Source organism: Arachis ipaensis, chromosome B1, assembly GCF_059453495.1.
Source record: "Arachis ipaensis isolate K30076 ecotype BB chromosome B1, ASM5945349v1, whole genome shotgun sequence".
NCBI classification, from domain to species: domain Eukaryota; kingdom Viridiplantae; phylum Streptophyta; class Magnoliopsida; order Fabales; family Fabaceae; genus Arachis; species Arachis ipaensis.
In genome coordinates, this window is record NC_142436.1 from 144172977 (window position 1) to 144194856 (window position 21880).

Sequence of the window (21880 nt, forward strand, 5' to 3'; positions counted from 1 at the left end):
AGCCAATACTTTTCCGATTGTGCCCCCTGTGCTTTTGCAATAGGTTGGGGTTAGGGTTTAGCTCCCATTATATTTCTTGGTAGTTATTTTTCCAAGGAGGGTTTATCTACCTCTCGTAATTGTTGGTTGATATCGAGAGAGAGAGAGAGAGAGAGAGAGAGAGAGAGAGACTGTGCGGCGAAGAATGGCGAGGTACCGAAGCCGGAGCAGAAGCTACAGCCCTCGCCGCCGGAGCAGAACACCGCCGCGCGAACGCAAGCGCTACGACGACGATCGCTACGGCGACAGCAGGTCCTACAGGGATCGCCGCTCTCCACTCCCTTCTGGCCTTCTTGTTCGTAATCTCCCCCTTGATGCTAGGTATCTCCTTTTCTCGCTTTTTTGTTTTTCGCGAGGCTTTGGCTTTCATTTTTTTCGTTAATTGTGTATTTGTTACGTTTTATTGAGCAAATTGTTTACCACAATCGAATTGAAATGTGTTCTTTTATGTAAACTGTGCAGGCCTGAAGATCTTAGGGGTCCATTTGAGCGCTTTGGACCTGTGAAGGATGTTTATCTTCCTAAGAATTATTACACCGGGTACGTCTGCTTTTTCGTATCGTAATGTTATTAATACAGAGTCGTTGGATTTTGCTTATGCCCTTTTGTTTATCTTTTTGCACTGTTTGCTTTGAGATGCTTATTATGTTGGTCTGGATTGCTCAGCTTTAAATCCAAGCATTTCTTATCTTAAATTTTGGGGTTCTGTTATCAATATTTATAATTGGGATATTTGTTTTCATACCATTGCGATTTTGTTGAATTGAACATGCAGTGAGCCTCGGGGATTTGGGTTTGTGAAGTATCGATATGGTGAAGATGCAGCTGAGGCAAAGCAACAGCTTAATCATACCACCATTGGTGGGCGTGAAATAAGAATTGTGTTTGCCGAGGAAAACCGGAAAACCCCTCAGGAGATGCGTGTCATTTCTCGTGGAAGGTGAGATCACAGTTTGATTTACTAGCTGCCTTTCTGGTTTTTGCTAATATGTTTCTCTTCTGTGCTGATCTTGTTAATGTCTAATTTTCGATTTACATTTGGTTTGCTTTATATTACATAAGTGGTCGACAAGGAGGTAGCAGGAGGAGGAATCGGTCAAGGTCCCCAAGACGCCGATATAGATGTTAGTTCAACCACTCACTTTTGCTTCTTAATCAGTTTCCAAATGCAAATGATACTCTCTCTCCCATTTTATCGTTGGGTTTAAACTTTCTATTGAAAAATATTTGTCTTAAGTTGTAATATTTTTGTTTGTGTTGGCAGCTTATTCTCGGTCTCCAACACCAGCTCGAGATTATTCAAGGTGTGTGTTTTACACAGTAGTATTGTGTGTGACAACTTCATTGGCCAGTTAATATGTTATAGTTTGCATTGCCCAAATTTTTGCCATATCATATTCTCTGGGGTAATATCTTTGGATCATCCTTATTTTCTCATTAATGATGGGAAGTCTACATTTCAAACTGCACATTATATGTAACAATTTGATCTCAGAAGATAACTTTATTTTTCTAAGTGGTGAGTGTTTTTATTTTAGCTTCAGTATGACTGGTTTCTGATCTTTCTTATGAACGTCACAAGTGAATGCTGTATTTGTGAGATTTTTGGTTGGAGATCATTATGATCGAAGTTTGCTTGCCAGAGTAATGGTGGTGAAAGCAAATATGACCCTGTTTGTTTTGTTTCTTAACTTTCAAAATGACCGTAGTCTTATGTTATGTTTCTGTTATCAGACTTATATTTTGCTAGTATGTTCATGCTGGAAGACATTTGTAGTGGCAAGCTGGTTTATGGGTACCAATGTTACTGTTCCTAGCTCAATAAGAGTATAACTTGCAGGTTGACTTCTCAGTATTAGAATCTGCCAATCCTTTGACCGTGTCACTTTGATGACCCTCCTTTAATGTGCATAGCATAAGTGGATATTGAATGATATCTGCTTATGGTCTTCTTTATGCAGATAATAAAGTGTATTGGATCCAGACTTTAAAGATGGGTTAATAAAGATTAACGAGTAAAGAGGCTTAAAGTGATGTGCAACTTGCTCATGCTTCTATCAAAGATTCTTCATATGAAATATCACATATCAAACTTTCCTTATTCTGCCAGTTGCTGGACTTTCCCTCTTTTTGGCATTTGGTTTCTAGCTTGAAGAATGGTTCAAATAAGTACATCTTTTGTTTTCCTTATATAAATTATCTGTAACAAAGATTATATTTAGTTTAATATCTTGTTTTGCGTATACTATCCAGTTAAGAAAGAATATAAAGCTTATATTTGGCCAAAGAAAATCATCCACAAAGAATGGAAGCCAAAGTTTATACGAGTAGAGATATGATGACAATTGTGCAAGAAAGATAGTTGTGGTTTTAGAAAGTTGGGACAAAGAGCTATGAAGTTACAAGATGCTGGTCTTGCAGTGCATCATTCATAACTGTCTGTGTGGATCCGAGTGTCATGTATTTGTCCAGAAACTATTGAAAGGTACAGGTAAAGGTCATATTTTGGCTAATTAGATTTAGAAGGAGAAGTAAGTATTGGTTTTCGTCTGAAAACAAAAACTAGTTTTGGTTTAGTGTTGTGGTAAATGTGGTTAATCATCTTGTAGGTAGGGTTGTAATTTCCTGTACAGTTTGCTGTAGTTTTAAATATTCATATCCCTCTTGGTTTATGAAATGATCATGGATGTTGTTTGTTGTAGTTCTATTTCTTGATATGTGTAGGATATGTGATTTTGGTGAGTTAGCCATATTATTATTAACTTCTTTAACTAAGATTTCTTGATGTTGATGTAGGAGTGGCAGGGGCAAGGGCAGGGATAGGGAAGATTACTATTCTCCTGACCGATCAAGATCTTATTCTAGGTCACGCTCTCCTAGTGATGGCAAGGACTATAGGAGGTCTCCACATCCCAGGTCTCGCTCTCCTAGTGATGTGAAGGACTATCGGAGATCTCACTCTCCTAGTGATGGGAAGGGCTACAGGAGGTCCCCACATCCTAGGTCTCCCTCTCCTAGAGCTGAGAAGGATTACAGGAGGTCTCTGAGTCCCAGGGAGAATGGTCGGAGTCCTAATGAGAAGAGGGCTCGCACACCTAGCAGATCAAAGAGTCCTAGGGGTAATGGCCACAGTCCTTCTAGATCTGGTTCGCGATCTTACAGGTATGAGCCCAATGCTTCAAAATGTTTTCATTCTGGTCATCGAAAATTTCTGTCAATATGAAATATTATTACATTCTCTGAGAATCTTGTGGAGGCAGATGGAATTCTAAACTAATCTGGTAGCGGAAGTACAAATCTGAAACAACTGAATAAACTAATGGTCTCATTAGTATGGCGAAATACTGATCTTGAGCTTATTGTTATGGAAAAATTGCGGTCTATATTTAGTGTTAAGCTTAGATTCTTATGTTCGTAACTACTTTCTTCTATGTCATGTCGCATGGGGATTTCATCTGCTGATGCTGTAGGTGTATATTTTATTCATAAGTGACCTTTATATAATTTCTTGAATTTTAAATTTTTTTTTTTTTTTTTTTTTGCAGTCCACGCTGATTAGCCATCAAGATGTGTTTTTGGAGGAGTGGGGGTTAATTCAATTGGGTCATGTTTGTGGCTGCGTACTGTACCTACATGTTGGAATCGATATTGTTAATATTAGTCTGTAGGCGACAACACGTTTAAATGTGAAGTATACTTGATGCTTATCATTTTGGAGTACTATTTCATCTGTTGCCCTTATATTGTTCATTAGCTATTTCTGAGTTTAGCTGAAAACTTGTTACTTTACGTATTATCTGGCTTGTGAAATGAGATCACTTGTATTTTCGTTGCATTTGTTCCGCTCATGGGAATATCATTTAACTTATCATTTTGCAGTTGGCCAATAAAAACTAAAACAATTCAACATCCAATCCGGTTTCTATCACACTCAAGACTATGCAATTGACAATGGAAAAGTTATAAAATCGTTATTAACCATCATTCATACTTCTCAATAAAACGTTATTTTAGATAGAGTGCCAAACTTATTTTAGGTTAATAATGCTAATATATCTCATGGCCAAAATAGTTAGCGTCTTCGTTGTCATTTTTATTTTTGTTAGATATTGTATTCTCCTTAAGGTAATGAATAAATAAAGGATTATTCTCTACATACAAGTTATTTATACATACAAGTCTATACAAGTCATTTATATTGTATTGTTTAAGAATTTTTTATGTACGTGTATTGATAAGTTCTATATAATTCAAAACTCTTCCTCTTCTTCTTTGCATTATAAAAGTGGATTTTATTGAATTAAGGTTAACTTGTATAAACTTATATGTCAAAAAGACTTGTATGTGTAACAGGTCTCATAAATAAAACAGTGGATTGGTATTTATTCAAACTAAAACTATCATGGCCACTCACATCTTGTCAGGATGTATGAAAATATGAAATAATATATGTCACGCGCTTAGACTTGTTGGCTTATATATAGGTTAAGTACTATGATTAGTTGAACAAAAACCTAATTTAGTAACCACATGCCACTTACAAAATATTAAAAAAATCTAGGGAACTAACTATATCATGAGCTAACTCAAGTCAATCCTTTGTATTTTTATTTTTAAAATTCGAAAAATTAGGAATAGTAGAGAGTTATTTTTTTTTTATAACAGACCTTCTGTTTTAAAACTAGTTAGTCTAGTTGGCTATACCCCTAATTGGTTTCTTAGCGGAATTCCACAATATTTTATAGGTTTCCTCTATTAACAGAACGAGTGGAGCCAACTTTGTATGGGCAAGATAAGTTGCTAGCAAAACTTGTCTAAAAGTTGAATCAGCTTCCTAAAGTAGGGTCGGTAGTGCGCCTCGCCCTTTGGCCTTAACTGATTTGATACACATAATAAAGTTGGTTGATAATTAATTTATAGGACTTGTTAATGACTATCTTTGAGAGTATTATTTAACAAGTATCTATATTTTTTTTTTGTTTCCTTTTCTCCCTTTATAGTCAAACACTTGCTTTGGCTAGTTCGCTTAGAAAATAAAAAACCAACCAGTTATCATTTTCATCCGTACATGTGGTCAATTTTATTCAACGTTCTGTTGACTTATCGCGTTGTAAGTAACAGAGGGGAAATGATAGTTATTTGAACAATATTCTTCTTCCCGTCGTAGTGCTGCCAAGGAAAAATAATAAATAAAACATGAAAGAGGTTTATAATTTAATTAATATAATTTTGTTAATTAGAAAGGTGGAAGAGAAGGCTAAAAAAGTATTGTGAAGACCCGATGGATGATTAATTTGTTTTTTTATTCAACTCACAAATTCTCTATAAATATTTAAAAATAATTATTTGTACATAAAAAATTAGTTAATTATTTATATAAAATATAGATTAAAATATAAAATACACATTAAAAATATATCAAATAATACATTTTATACACAAATATATAAAAATGATCAAAGGTTAGAAGAAGCAATGCACATATTAACCAATTTGAATTAGTGGAGTGGTCAATTCGCTTATCTACTTATATAAGTATTGTGAGTTTGAATCCTACTTTGTGTCCAGCAACTTTCTTTCATTCTTTGCATTGAGTTTCACTTTCGGTTATTATCGATGAAAAAGAACAAAAAACAAGTCCGTCCAGCAGCATAGCATAGCTTACATTTATCTGAAAGAATCTATCCGTTCGTGATTTCCTCTTACGTGGCCCAATGGCATCCTTCTTTTCTTGACCAAAACACAACACCCTTTCATGAAATGAATGAACCTGTCTTGTTAGAATCCCTTCCACCTTCCACTTTGTACTTCAAAACACTTCCCTCCTTCTCTCTTTCTCTCTCTATCAATTCTCAACCACACACTTTCTTATATTATTATATTACAAGTTACTATTACTATCAGCATTGTTGTATTCAATGCCATCATCCATCCACCATCACCACCATCACTCACAATCTGTTGTTACTGTTGGTGTTAGTGCCATCTGATTGACACTTACCATTTACTCACAAACACTATCTCTTTCTCTGCTATAAAAGGGTCTCTCCTTCTTGTACTTTCTCTCCATTTTCTTGGTATATCTCTCTGAGTTTCTTCTGTTTTCTACCTACAACTTCATGGATCTCTGTGCATTCTCATATTCTACATTTGTGAGCCCTGCAACTGCAACTGCTTCTGATCCTCGGAGATCAAGTTCTCTTGCTTCTCACTCTCAATGGGGTCTGGATCTGCTTAATCAATCGCAGCACAGGTTCAACCAGGTTAACAAATGATTCATACTTCATTCTCAGATAACTCACTACAATCTACTCTCATTGCATGTATGAAGGAATACCCATTAGTGCTTTGGCTGCAAAGATTCTAGCTTTAGTTCAATACTAGCTTATTTGCCTTCTTTTGTTTGCCCAATTTCACATGTTTATTTTGAAGTCTCAAAATTTAGATGGCACTTGCTGATGATAGAAATGGGTATCTTAAAGCGTTTCTGAAATCTGAATGGATATAAATGAATAGGTGAAGAAAAAATCAAGTGGGGTATATGCATCCCTATCAGAGAGGGGAGAGTATTATGCTCAAAGACCGCCAACTCCGCTGTTGGACACCATAAACTATCCAATTCATATGAAAAACCTCTCTACCAAGGTATGCTTGTAGAAAGCATGTAGCATATGCTCCTTGTTTTGTAGCCAAAAACAGAAAATCGTAGTCATGTCAAAATCTTGTTTATAACCTTAATATTGATTATGCAGGAGCTCAAGCAACTCGCCGATGAGCTACGTTCTGATGTAATTTTCAGTGTTTCAAAAACTGGGGGTCATCTAGGATCAAGTCTAGGTGTTGTCGAACTCACTGTTGCGCTCCACTATGTCTTCAATGCCCCTCAAGACAAGATATTGTGGGATGTTGGTCACCAGGTTGGTTTATCAATCTCTTTTGTGTTTTGCATGTTTGTTTTGGGTGACGGGTTGTTCTGAATTGGACAATCTTGTATGGAATCCGCAGTCTTACCCACATAAAATACTCACCGGTCGGAGGGATAAGATGCATACCATGAGGCAGACAAATGGATTATCTGGATTTACAAAACGCTCCGAAAGTGAATATGATAGTTTTGGCACTGGTCACAGCTCAACAACTATTTCAGCTGGACTTGGTAATTCTTCCATCTATTGTCTAACTGAACACAGCATGTTTCAAGCCATAGTTTTGACAAAAAGATGGTTTATAAATTAGAATATTGGATTGTGATTTGGCTTTAACTTTCAATAATTTGTTGGACAAACAGGAATGGCTGTTGGGAGAGATCTTAAGGGAAGAAAGAATAATGTAGTTGCCGTTATTGGTGATGGTGCCATGACAGCAGGGCAAGCTTATGAAGCCATGAACAATGCCGGATATCTCGATTCTGACATGATTGTTATTCTAAACGACAACAAACAGGTCTCTTTACCTACTGCTACACTCGATGGACCGATACCACCAGTAGGAGCTTTGAGCAGTGCTCTCAGTAGGTTACAGTCAAACAGGCCTCTTAGAGAATTGAGAGAGGTTGCCAAGGTGAGTAATACATTACATGAGTTTATCAGTAAGGAACTTGTGCTGCCACAAATTATTATGGAAACTGATAATATATGGAATGATATCTTTGCAGGGTGTTACTAAAAGCATTGGAGGCCCTATGCATGAATTGGCTGCAAAAGTTGATGAATATGCTCGTGGCATGATTGGTGGTTCCGGATCAACACTTTTTGAAGAGCTTGGACTCTACTACATTGGCCCTGTTGATGGTCATAACATAGATGATCTTATCTCCATTCTCAATGAAGTTAAAAGTACTAAAACCACTGGTCCTGTTCTGATCCATGTTGTCACTGAGAAAGGCCGAGGATACCCATATGCAGAAAAAGCAGCAGACAAGTACCATGGTAAAAGAGGCCTTTCAAATTTCTTGAGTTCCATTAATGATCTATAAAATTAATCAAATTTTGGTAATTCAACCCTAGACTGCACCACATATATTATGTATATTCATTCTGGAGCTATCACTTTGAAACACTGTGCCTGGGAATTAACAAGCATAATCAATGAACTAAAGTAAAATCTTTTAGTTTAGTACTTGGCTTGCTATTTTCCTTGCCATGGTGTGATCCTATTTGATTTTGCAGGAGTTGCTAAGTTTGATCCAAAGACTGGAAAGCAATTCAAGGCTAATGCTAGCACCCAGTCTTACACAACATACTTTGCAGAGGCTTTGATTGCAGAAGCAGAAGCCGACAAAGACATCGTTGCAATCCATGCTGCAATGGGAGGTGGCACTGGCATGAATCTCTTCCTTCGTCGATTCCCAACAAGATGCTTTGATGTGGGGATAGCAGAACAGCATGCTGTTACATTTGCTGCAGGTCTAGCTTGTGAAGGTCTCAAGCCTTTCTGTGCAATTTACTCATCATTCATGCAGAGGGCTTATGACCAAGTAAGAATAATAACTCACTCGCTACATTCATTACTGTTTTACAATTTGTCTATGCTTTTATGATAATGATTGTACTGTGATTCTTTATTGGTCAATACATGATTAGTTTATGTAATCAGTACTCAAAGGACATGTTCTGTGACACAGGTAGTGCATGATGTCGACTTGCAGAAGCTTCCTGTAAGATTTGCAATGGATAGAGCTGGATTAGTTGGTGCAGATGGCCCTACACATTGTGGTTCTTTTGATGTCACTTTTATGGCATGTCTTCCTAACATGGTGGTGATGGCTCCTTCTGATGAAGCAGAGCTTTTCCACATGGTTGCCACTGCAGCAGCCATTGATGATCGCCCTAGTTGTTTCCGATACCCAAGGGGAAACGGCATTGGTGTTGAACTACCACTAGGGAATAAGGGAATTCCTCTTGAGGTATATTAGAAATTTAGAATGGCCACATATATAACTTCATGATGATTATGAGGAATTGCCTAATGTTTGTGTTATGTTTTAACAGATTGGAAAAGGTAGGATATTGATGGAAGGGGAAAGAGTGGCCTTATTGGGCTATGGAGCAGCAGTCCAGAGCTGTCTGGCTGCAGCTTCCTTAGTGGAGCATCATGGCTTGCGCATAACTGTTGCTGATGCACGGTTCTGCAAGCCATTGGATCGTTCCCTCATTCGCAGCCTAGCAAAATCACACGAAGTTTTGATCACTGTCGAAGAAGGATCGATTGGAGGATTCGGGTCTCATGTTGTTCAGTTCATGGCCCTTGATGGTCTTCTAGATGGAAAATTGAAGGTAAAAATCCAAACAAGACTTGTCAACTTAAATTAGAACTAAAGCACTTTTTATATGCATCTTTAAAGATATTATAAATCGCGGATAACTCATGCATGTTTTTTGCCTAACAACTGTGCAGTGGAGGCCAATGGTTCTTCCGGATCGTTATATTGACCACGGATCGCCTGCTGATCAATTGTCTGAAGCTGGCCTTGCTCCAACTCAGATAGCAGCAACTGTGTTCAACATACTTGGACAAACACGGGAGGCACTAGAGGTTATGTCATAAAAAGAGAATATCAAGAGGGGTTAAATTTTCACTCCCCACAATATACACATGTTAACAATATAAATCACCTTGTGTAACACAAACAAGGTAATATTAGAATGTGAATTATGTAAATGTTAGTAACAATGTAGTTTATCAAATAGTAGTATCAGCTGGTTACAACTTGCAAGGAAGAAATAATGTCAATTTTTCAATGCTGAGGAAGTTGGTTCATGAAATGGCCAAATTTAAAATAGTTTTTTTAGATCGTTACAAACTCGATCCAAAATTGAGAGAATCTACAAAATAGCATTTTACATGGCATTTTTTGCTTGATCTCTCTCATTCTTATCTTTCCCGTTTTGCAAATTTGAGACTCCTCTATCTATTTGAGACTCCTCTATCTATCACTTACCTGATCATGTTAAAAACATCAATTACTAATAATTCATTGCCTAATTTTTACTTTGTATTTAACTGTACTTTTCAAATTGTATAAAATTTTGGTCACACATCAATCTTGGTCCAATTTGTGTTTTAGCCACATATGGAATAGGTGGAAATTAAAATGAAGATATTTAAAATTTAGTAGAAGTTCAGGTATAGTTATTTTTATATAAAATTGATAGTTGAAGATCATTTGATAATAATTTAGTTAAATATGTTAAAATAAGAGAATTTTTTTGTCAATGAGTTATAGCTCAAATGGTATATGATACCATATATATATACATATTAGTTTAAAAAAATCATATTTTTACGATGAAGTAATGTCATTTTTATTTATTATTTTAACAACCATGTCATATAAATACTATGTCTTATCATCAATTATATTTTATTTTATATAATAATTTGTTTATAAAAAAATGTTTTTTAATTTTTTTATTTGTTTGCATTCTATTTATATGTTTGCATATATTAATGTTATTTTCATTCTTTAGATGTTTGGGACATAAATTGATATTTTTTAATCTTTACTTAAAATATTTTTTTAATTTTCTACCATTCTTTACAGTAATGTGTTTTGCATTCATTAACCCTTGAAATTCTAATTTTCCTACCTCTTGCGTTTTTTTTTGTAAATAATTAAAAAAATAAATTAGAATGAAAAACATATAAAAATATTAAATTTAAGAAATTTTTGACGATTAATATAAGAGATTAAGAAATAAAGAGTAGTAAGAGTCTTAATATGTATAAGTTATAGAATTTGAATATTTATAACTGAAATTTTTTATAATTATCATTATTATGACACTTTTAATGTATATTTATTACATTTAATTAGTACTTGATATTTTAATTGAATAATAATAGATAAAAGTTTTTTGTTTTAATTTTTTAAAAATATTTTACTAAATAGTGATTGGTTGATTTTAATCTTTTGCCAAATCATTAGAATTGCTGATGTGGCATCGTTAGCAAAGAAAATATGGCTTAAATTGATTGTGGAGAAAGTTGGTATCAGTTTTTATATATTATAAATAGATATGCGTTGTTTTTATATAAAATTGATAGTCGAAGATCATTTGATAGTAATTTAGTCAAATATGTCAAAATATGTAACGATTTTTTACTATCAACTTGATAACTGCACATGAGTTTCCACCTTAAAATTTTCTTTATACAAAGATTAAGTTTAAATATTGACATGTTATATAATGAGTTCAATAGAAAAAATATTTGATTTATTTTTTATGAATAATTATCAATTATTTATTTTTGCCCTTCATTTTGATTTATTTTTCGATTGAACCTACTACGTCACATATCAATATTTAAACTTTAACTGTTATGAAAAGACAATTCCGATTATTTTTATGAGGTTCTATTTATGATAGTGTAAAAAAACTCTACATAATTTCTATAACAATAAAAATTACTAATTTCAAACACATTATTTAAAAGATTATCTAGAACATATAAATTTGATTAAAATACCGTATAAAACAATTTACAAATTAATTATAGAATTTAATTTTAATGCACAGTCAATCAATATAAAGTAGTTTTATAGATACATCTAATTATATATAATCACATATATAAATTATCTTTTATATTGACCGATCATCTAAAAAAATAAATGTAATTACACAAATTATATAAAATGCTTTATACTGCATCAAAATTAAACTCTTAAATATATATAGTTCTTTAATTCAGAATTTGTTTTGTTAAGAAAGTGATAAATAAATTCTTAAAAGATTTATATTTGGAATAGATTAATTTTTTTTTAAAAAAAATACCAATAAAGTTTTCTATATGATAGTTGAACATGCTTATTTATGACTTTACTCTTGTTTGTTTGCACTTTCTAGTTGACAAGTAAAGGCATACGTATGAGACGATAAGAAGAGCCACGCAGAAGCCAGAACATAGCATGGAACTAACTCTGTTATTTCCAAGACGCACTATGAATATGAATATGCGGAGGCACAACCACTTTCATATTGCTGACTTTGGTGCTATTCTACCCATTCAAGTTGGTACAAGCCACACGCCAATTAGTGCTCTCTGCATACGTAAATTAAATTCCAACAATTAGAAGAAAGTAGACACCACATTAACAAATAAATATAAATAAACAAACAAATGAAGATGTCATCCTCCTTTCAAAACTTATCTATTAGGAAATTGTAATATCAAATGCATTAATTGCTTAAATCGGTGGGTTTCTGAATGGAGAACAGGATGACATTTTCTATAATTCAGCGTACATGACACCATGAACCTTATCTTCAATTGGTTATTAATTAGCAATACCACAGCCACAACAATTCAAAGTTCTCACTCTATCAACTAATTAATAGAATAATCTAACAAACAATATATAATATAACCAAAAGAATAATCGACAACTGTCACTTTCCAAATATAGCAAGCAAAATGTTCGAAAAAAAAATTAATTTTGATGCAATATACAGTAATTTATTAATTTTATACGCATTTAATTACATAATATCATATCATTAAAAATAATTATTTTTTACAATGGTTGTTTAAAAGAATAGATATAATTACGTAACTATGTAAACTATTTTACACAGTTAGTGCATTAAAATTAAACTAAAAAAAAAACATTATCTACATACATATTATTTTTGTGGGGCTGTATGTAACTATTGCCATTAATTGGCTATATCATGACACTTAAAATTTGTTTTAGAAAAGGGTAGAATCTATTTACAAGTAAAAAATCAAAAGAATAAGGAATAATAAAAGTAGTTTTCCTTTCCTATGTATGAAGAGACTAATTAATTCTATCTCTACATTAGTGCACATGCATGAGGGTTTTCATCATTGAACATCATCAAAGTTTCAGTGCTAATGCAGCAATATTTTTCAAACACATAACAAGGTGGCACCAAAACAATGCTATCACGTTCATTATTGAATCCATCATTTGAATCCTCATCCTTGTTTTCCACAATCTCCACTTTCTTGCCACTCTTTTTCTTTATCTTCTTCAAAACTTTATTTGGATCAATGCGACCTGTTACCACCACACGGTGTTCGTTCATATCTGTCACGAACTTTTCCACTCCTATAACAAAATCAATGCCACACATAATAATAATAATAATAATAATAATAATAATAATAATAATAATAATAATAATAATAATAATAATAATAATAATAATAATAATAATAATTAATTATTATTATTATTACAAAAATGAAGGAAAAAGAAAAGTGAAGATTAAGTACCTTTACACTTGGAAATGGCTTTTGCAACGGTTCTCTCACAAGCGTTACAATACATTGAGACTTTGTATTCTACGCTTATTACTGTGTCTGGCATAACTTTTTTGTTCTTTCCCATTGAATTCAAAAGTTGAAGAGTGAATGTACCAATGCATGCCGTGTAAAGAAAACTGAAAAGGATTCGAGAAAATATATATTTTGGCCAAGGGTTGTTTGATTCGTTAGAATGGCGTTAGGGCTAGTTATGACCGTTAGGTTGCCTCGTGTTTTTTTTTTCTCTATTCCATAAAAGTTTGAGAAAAAAAAAATTTTGAATTTGATTTTAAATAATTAAATAGAAAATATTAAGTAGAAACAATAAGAAGAAAAATTACATAAGATTGGTCTATTGGACATTTGAATGCAGCAGAAGAAAAATTTACACACTTACCTTGTTTTTGTGGACTAATTTGTCACAAATTAAAGTATTATTTAAGAGTTTGTTATTGACCAATAAATTACTGCATTCTGTATGTATAAGTCAAAATTCGAACCCTGAATTTACTTAAGTGAACTAGTGAGTTAACCATTAAACCAACTCAAATTGATTTTCAAATTTATCATAATATGATTGAGACTTGAGAATGATAGTGAAAATTGTCCATGATATCAAAACTTGTATCAACTGAATTCTGTTATAAATAACTATTTTGATGGTTTATTGCATTTTTACTACTACCCATAATATTACGCGCCAAAATTTGGAGTATGCTTTCAGTATTAGGGTTATAAAAATTACTAAATTGGATTTTTTAAGTGCTCCAATAGAAGATAAAAATTTAATGGGGTAATAGTAAAATTCATTCATGAAAAATCACTCATTTTTTAAATTAGTTCTCAAATAATTTTTTTAATTATGTTAGTCATTGAAAAATAAAAATGTAAGTCAAATTGGTCCTTCCGTTAGTTAGACGATGACGTGTCACATTAAGTGCCACATACCATGATGACGTGATAAGTTAATGTCATATGTCAAAAGATGATTGGTTAATATGTCAAGTTAATGATACCTAGCACGCCACATGTCACTTAATATGTTAAAAAGTTATTTATAATTAAAATAGTCTCCGAAAGTCCAAATGTAAGTCATTTTCATCCCTAAAATTTTAAAAATTAATCAAATTAGTCTTTATATAAATTTTTTTTATTTTTTCTTCATAATATTAAATTTAAAATATTTTTTAGTAGTATTAATTTTAGTATTATTTTTTAGCCCTTAATAAACAAAATTCTCCTTACATAAAATAATAAAAATAATTAAATTATTATAAGTTATTTTATCATTTATATTTTAAAATTTTATATTTTCAAATTGTAATATTTTTATAGTACATTTTTTTATTTAAACGAGTTTATTAAATTATAGTTGATTATATATTTAAAAATTTAATATTTTAAATTTTATTAAATAATATAGTAATTATTTTAAAATTTAAATTTTTAAATTTTTTAAATTGTAATTTTATTATTTTTTAATTTATTAGGTAGAACTCAATATTAAAGTAGTGGCCTTTTAATGTTAACAATAATAAAATTAAACAATATAATTTAGTGAGTTCTACCGATATTAAAAGATCACTACTTTAATATTAAAATGCTACTACTTTAATATTAAGTTCTACCATATAAATTAAATAAAATCTGATCCCCGTGAACTGTGAGCAACGATGGATTGATCAGGCGTGTCGCTTACTGGGGTGCCAAAAAATGGAGTTGCCTGTTCGTTACCTTGGAGTTTCTTTAGGAGCTCATCCGCGCTAGGTGAAGACTTGGAAATCAATCATAGATAAAGTGGAACAGAAGCTCAGTTTATGGAAAGTAAAGGTGTTGAATAAAGCAGGTAAGCTTGTTCTCATCAAATCGGTACTAAATAGCTTGCCCATTTATTACCTTAGCTTGTATAAGATGCCACAGGCGGTGGTGGACAAGCTGATCGCTTTACAAAGGAAGTTTATGTGGTGCAAGAAAGATGGAACCGATGGCATACCGTTGGTCAGGTGGGAGTTGGTCCAGGCTCCGAAAAAGGGGGGGCTTGGGGGTGGGCGATGCAGTGCTTAGAAACACCGCACTTTTGTTTAAGTGGTGGTGGCGGTTTTCAATGGAAGATTGTCCGCTGTGAAAAAAGATTGTTTGTTACTGCAACAAGTTGGCCCCTAATGTAATGCTAGCATCGCAGTCTCTACCAGTCAAAGGGGGGCCTTGGAAGGACATATGCCAGCTGAATATCAAAGAACAAAGGGTGCGAGATAAAATGGTGAGTGGGTTGGTGATGGAAGTCGGTAATGGTAGGAAAATCCGATTTTGGGAAGATTGTTGGATTCAGGGTGGTCCTCTGAAAGGGAGTTTTCCAAGACTCTTCTCTATCTCAAGCCAACAAGGAGCTGTAATAGGGGACTGTGGGTTTTGAAATGAGTTAGAGTGGATATGGAATTTTCAATGGAGGAGGGACTTGTTCCAATGGGAGTTAGAACTCATCCATCAACTGCATGAGTGATTAAGGCCAGTGAAGCTGTCATCTGAGAGCGAGGATATGGTTGTGTGGAAGTTTGATAATACAGGTGTCTTTTCCACGAAATTATTTCTGCAGGTAATCCAAACGGAGACGATGTCGAATGAGATCACGAGTTATAGCTTCACAAGTGCACTATGGAGAGGTCTGGTACCCCCAAGAATTGAGCTTTTTGGATGGTTTGTGTTAGTTGGTAGGATTAATACTAAGGAGAGGTTGACTAGATTAGGAGTTGTCATCAATAGTGATAATATGTGCGTCTTGTGCCACAAGGGGATAGAAACTGTAGAGCATTTATTTATTCAGTGTGACATCACATGGCAGGTGTAGTGTTCTTGGCTGCGGTCCTTTGATAGAGCATGTGTTATTCCTGGAACCATGAAAGAAATGTTTGGGAGTTGGATTGGCATGTACAACAGAAGACAAGGGCAGAAGCTGTGGATGACGGCATTCTTTGCAGTGATCTGGAACATCTGGTTGGAACGTAATGCTAGAATTTTCAAGAATCAAAGAGCTAGTATTGACTTCATTCAAACAAGGACAGTGTTAAGTTACAAAGATGAAATGGTGGTGATGCTTACGGTGGTTGATAGCAGGAGGTGCTAGGAGTTTGGTTTCTTTGTATGCAGTTTTATGTATTTATGTTTGTGTGTTTTGCTCCACTTTAATGTGTTGAGTTACCTCTGTTTCAAAAAAATAATAAAATTATAATTTTAAAAAATTTAAATTTTAAAATAATTACTATATTATTTAATGAAATTTAAAATATTAAATTTTTAAATATATTATCAACAATAATTTGATAAACTCATTTGAATAAAAAAAATTACTATAAAAAATTTACAATTTAATTTTAAAATATAAATGATAAAATAATTTTATAATAATTTAATTATTTTTATTATTTTATGCAAAGAGAATTTTGTTTATTAAGGTCTAAAAAATAATATTAAAATTAGTACTATAAAAAAATATTTTAAATTTAATATTATGAAAAATTAAAAGAAATTTATATAAGAACTAATTTGATTAATTTTTAAAATTTTAGAAACAAAAATAACTTATATTTGAATTTTTAGGGACTATTTTGATTATAAATCATTTTTTACATGTCAAGTGACACATAGCGTGTTAGGTGTCACTGACCTGACACGTCCACTAATCATTTTATAACACATAGCATTAACCTACTACATCATCATGTCACGTGGCACTTAACGTGACATGTCATCGTCTAACTAACGGAAGAACTAATTCGACTTACGTTTTATCTTTTAAAGACTAATATAACTAAAAAAATAATTTAAAAACTAATTTAAAAAATAGGTGATCTTTCAGAGATGAATTTAATTATTAAGCCAAAATTTAAACCATTCCATTCCATTTAGATTGTGACAATTTAGCAATATGTCATTTTTACTCTGTAAAAAATTAAATTTTCAGAATTTAAAATGTTCTTATCCCTTCCTCTTTCTAACATTATTGCTGAGTCACAGTATGAGTAGAATAGAACAAAAACTCTTATTTACACTGCACCTAAGAAATTTTTGTAAATCATGTACATATCGGTAAATTTATTAGAGGGATTATTCAAATCAACTACAATGGTGGAGATATTAATTTTAGATGGCCAACACCTTTTTTTTTCTCTCTCTTATATTTAAATCAACGGCTCCCTATACATTTCCTTATAGTAACCATTTTTTTTAACACAAAATATTAGTCTTAGTATTCCCCTTTTTTCAATAAGATAACCAATTAACTTTGATATAAGTCGTATAACTGTAAAGAGAGGAACTATAAGTGGAAGAAATAATATCAACAACATTTACTATTTTATACCTTTTTCCATGCACCGCTTATACTTGTACTTGCTTTAAGATTAAATTATGTTTTTTTTAAAACAGATTTTGTATGGAAAAAAAAAAAGAAGAAAAACTAAACTTGAAAATAAAAATAAATAAATAAATAAGTGCTTATGCAGTTAATTTTCCATATAAACCATTGTTTTATAGACACCAATAATAATAATAATAATAATAATAATAATAAATAAACCATCGTTTTATAAAAATCCATCAATATCAAAATTAATTAACCATATGTGTCTCATTTCTAATTCAAGGAAGCACAACATTTTTGAAATTTCAGCGATGTGGGGACATGAATTATTACCAGATACAAAAGCTGTAACCTTGTTTCTTATCTCAATCCAACTACTACCAGGCACTTTCCTCACCCCTTGATCCATCATTGCCCTCCTCACCCTCTCTGCTTCCTTCCACTGCCCACTAGCGCAATACAAGTTTGACAGCAAAACATAACCAACCTCCTTTTGAGGCTCTAAGTGCTTTAGATATTCTCCCACAGAGCTCCCAGTTCCTAAATCACTATGTGTGTAACATGCTCCAAGAAGAACCTCACATGAATTGGTCCTATCTCTGCTTGTTTTTGAATATTTCTTGGCTAAACTAGTTGCTTCTGCTACATACCCGCCTCGACCGAGCATATCCACCATGCATGCAACGTGATCCATTCCAGGTGAAAGTCCAAATTCCAAACTCATTGATTGAAAGAATGCAAAGCCTTCATCTATTAGGCCTAAGTGACTGCAAGTCATTAGCAGCCCTGTGAAGGTCACTTCATCTGGTCTTATACCGGATGCCACCATTTCTCTGTATAGGCAGAGAGCTTCGTCAGCATGCCCGTGTAATCCAAATGCAAATAACATTGAGTTCCATGATACTAGGTCCTTCTCAACAATGCCATGAAAGGAAAGCCTAGAACCTTCTATATCCCCACATTTAGCATACATATTAACCAAGCTATTGCCAACGTACAAATGTTTGTCTAAACCATGGTGAATTACGAAACTATGCATCATTTTTCCATATGCTAGTATAGCTAAGCTAGCGCAAGCATGAAGGACTGCTCCAGCTACTAAATCATCAAGCCGAACAGAGTTTCTTGTCATGTCTACAAACATACTCAGAGCTTGCTCTGCATTCCCATTTCTGGTATACCCTGCAAGCATAGAAGTCCAAGAAACAACATCTTTTTCCGGGGCTTGCTGGAAGGCAAGAAAGGCTTTCTGGGTATCTCCTAATTTCATATGGCCATCAATGATGGCATTCCAAGACACTTGATTAAAATCTTCTGAGGAGTTAAATACCTTCATAGCATCACTTTGACGATCTAATTTGGCATAAAAGCTTAAAACTGAATTCTTTACCTCCATGGCAGAGCTCCAACCTGAATTAATAACAAAACCATGCACCATGCGTCCATATAATAATTCCATTGACTCGGTGCAAGCATGCATGAGAGCACTGAGAGTCCACTGGTCTGGCAGATATGAACTCACACACATCTCTTTAAACAGATGCAAGCATGATTCAACTTCTCCGCAACGAGCATGACCTGCGATTATTATATTCCAAGCAATTTCAACCCTTTTAGGCATGCTGCGAAACAACTGGAAAGCCGTTCCAAATTGACAAGTGTTTGCATAACCAAACAGTAGCGAACACCAAGTGACTTCATTTCTTTCTGTCATCTCATCAAACACTTTACTTGCATCATCAGGACACAGACACTTACCATACATATCAATAAGCGAGTTACCAACAGGAAGAGAAGACCTGTACCCAGAAACAAGAACCAAAGCATGAATTCTGGTTCCAAAAGGAAGACAGGAAGCACTGGCGCATGCACTTAATGCTGCAGAGTATGAGAAGTCATCAGGTTTTGAATGAGAGATTCGCATGGTGTCAAAGAAAGCAAGACTTTCTTGGTAAAGTCCCAAGTGGGAATATGCAGATAGCATGGCGTTCCAAGCAACAGGGTCTCTGTGGGGCATTTCATCGAACAAGTTGCGAGCATGAGAAATTCTACCTGAACGTGCTAAGGCTACGATCTTGGACGTAGTACGGAACAATTCAGAGCGCACGTGACTCATTCAGGTTGGAGTTGAAGTGAGAGCAAGTCCATCAAGGAAATGTGGACGATGCTTCAGAACAAAAGAAAAAGTGTTAGTCACTTTATTAATAAATTCCTATCATACTAAAAAACAGAAAATTTTACAAAATCAACCAATAAATCCTCTTCTTGAGAAATCATGATAGATAATTATTTCATCGTATTTTGACTGAAAATTTGAAATATAAATCCTTAGAGATTTGGGTACTTGAGCTTTAAACTTTCAAAAGTCAAAACATTGTTACGACTAAGTGTGTGTTTGGATTACAGTTTACAAACTGGAGTTTGAATAAAATTGATTTTGCAAACTTGATTTTGATGAAAAGTAAGTTTGTGTTAAAGTGATTTATGTTTGGTAATCTTTGCATCAAAATGAATTATAGTAAAATAAATGTTGTTTAGATTCTACTACTCAAAATCACTTCTAGATAAAAAATTACTAAAATAGACACCAACTTAAATAATTTTTGTATATTATCTTATCATTTTAATTTAGATAATTGAATAGATCTTATAAAATTAATTCTATAATAAAATTAATATTTATACACTAAAATAAAAATAATATATAAAAATTGGCAAAATATATTTTTAATTAAAACTAACAAAATATAAATTTTAGAGAGTACTAAGAATAATAAAAAAATTAAATATTTATCTTGGTAGTAATTGAAATAAATCAAAAAAAAATTTATGATATTTTTTATATAGTATATTTTTAGTACTCTTAGTACTCTTTTTTAGTATGCTATAATTTATTATTATTATTATTATTATTATTATTTATAATTAATTTTTTGTTTAATTTACTTTACCTAATAGAATCAATAAATTATATTATAAAAAGATAATAAAAATAATACAAAAAATTACAATTATAAAAGTGTATAATATCAAATAAATAATTAATAAAAAATAAAAATAAAAATAATAAAAAAATAAAATTCATGTAAACAAAAATAATAAGAATTCTATAAATAATATAATAACATGTATAAAGGATAAAGTTGGTAAAAGGTAAATAAAGATAGAGTATTGATGGCTAGAAGCCCGTTTGTAAAACGCAGAAGCTTAAAATTGTAGCTTCTTGAAAACCATGCTTTTCAAAGCAAAATCACTTCTGCGTTCATGAATCAACAATTTGCCAAACCAAAAATTGAAGCTTTCAAGAAGGCTAAACGTGCTTCTTTTCTTGTAACGCGTTTGCCAAACACACCCTAAATGTTCTCTCTTTACAAGTTCCTGCTATACTAATAAACTACTCCAAAACATGACCAAAACAATAACCAAAATCAGACTGGTATTTTTAATTTTTTATGAAAATGGTTTCTACTTTTTGTTACAAAATTGTAAGCACTGAAGAAAACATATCTTCCAAAGTCCAAACAACAACCAAAATGAGTAGTATTATTACTTTACATAAATTGAAGCTGATTTTGCAGAATAACCAGGTCCAGTTCACCTGATTAAATTGGTCACAACGTATTTGGACACGCGTTATATTTCGTTCCCTAGTCCAATAAAAATGGATCATGTTGTATTTCATATTAGAAAATGTCTTGTATTTTGTGCCTCTGTTAGCAAATGCATGATATTAGGGTGGGTATGGTTTGAATTTTTAAAAATTCAAACCGGATTCACTTTAGAATTTTTTTTGTGGTTTATGAAATTAAACCGGAATTGAATTGAGGAGAGAAATCGATTTTAATCTAGTTTAAAAAAACAAAAATCGGTTTTAAATCGGTTTTAGAATTTAAATTCGGTCTTATTTACAAACCGGTTTTAAATCTAGTTTTTTAATATTCAAATCTAAAATCAGGTTTTTTTTTTTTTAAATCCAGTTTTGAAACCATTACTGACAAATTAGAATGTCGAGAAGTTCTGTAAACCTACAATCTACATGCGCCTTTGTAACAAAGATGCAAAACATAAACATAGAATGTTCTCAATGCGTTTTTCATCATCCAAAATTTTTGTGAAGTTTGTATAAAAAAGACATAGATTATTATTAGCAATGGACTATGATAATTCACATAGTTGCCGAGTAGCTAATGCTACCTATAAAAGAAATGCCAA

General features: G+C 32.7%; 4 protein-coding genes across 4 annotated transcripts; 2 read left to right on the top strand and 2 right to left on the bottom strand.

Moving 5' to 3' along the window:
• The first annotated feature begins 20 nt into the window (after window positions 1–20).
• Window positions 21–3874, top strand: SCL28 (SC35-like splicing factor 28). Its single transcript, XM_016341352.3, has 7 exons — window positions 21–360; window positions 502–579; window positions 815–979; window positions 1102–1163; window positions 1304–1343; window positions 2836–3201; window positions 3585–3874. Exons 1-7 carry the CDS (start codon window positions 185–187, stop codon window positions 3592–3594), a joined length of 897 nt encoding a protein of 298 aa, XP_016196838.1. The 5' UTR covers window positions 21–184; the 3' UTR covers window positions 3595–3874.
• A 1869-nt stretch (window positions 3875–5743) lies between these two features.
• CLA1 (Deoxyxylulose-5-phosphate synthase) lies at window positions 5744–9888 on the top strand. Its single transcript, XM_088502035.1, has 10 exons — window positions 5744–6302; window positions 6556–6684; window positions 6792–6956; window positions 7045–7195; window positions 7328–7599; window positions 7694–7967; window positions 8208–8515; window positions 8663–8944; window positions 9030–9314; window positions 9436–9888. Exons 1-10 carry the CDS (start codon window positions 6159–6161, stop codon window positions 9583–9585), a joined length of 2160 nt encoding a protein of 719 aa, XP_088358161.1. The 5' UTR covers window positions 5744–6158; the 3' UTR covers window positions 9586–9888.
• A 2796-nt stretch (window positions 9889–12684) lies between these two features.
• LOC110263164 (heavy metal-associated isoprenylated plant protein 19) lies at window positions 12685–13396 on the bottom strand. The gene is made up of 2 exons (XM_021104021.2): window positions 13282–13396; window positions 12685–13114 (listed from the first exon to the last, which is right to left on the bottom strand). Exons 1-2 carry the CDS (start codon window positions 13394–13396, stop codon window positions 12837–12839), a joined length of 393 nt encoding a protein of 130 aa, XP_020959680.1. The 3' UTR covers window positions 12685–12836.
• Window positions 13397–17873: 4477 nt separating this feature from the next.
• LOC107613991 (Tetratricopeptide repeat (TPR)-like superfamily protein) lies at window positions 17874–21213 on the bottom strand. Its single transcript, XM_088502036.1, has 2 exons — window positions 21021–21213; window positions 17874–20051 (listed from the first exon to the last, which is right to left on the bottom strand). Exon 2 carries the CDS (start codon window positions 19782–19784, stop codon window positions 17892–17894), a length of 1893 nt encoding a protein of 630 aa, XP_088358162.1. The 5' UTR covers window positions 19785–20051; window positions 21021–21213; the 3' UTR covers window positions 17874–17891.
• Window positions 21214–21880: the final 667 nt, after the last annotated feature.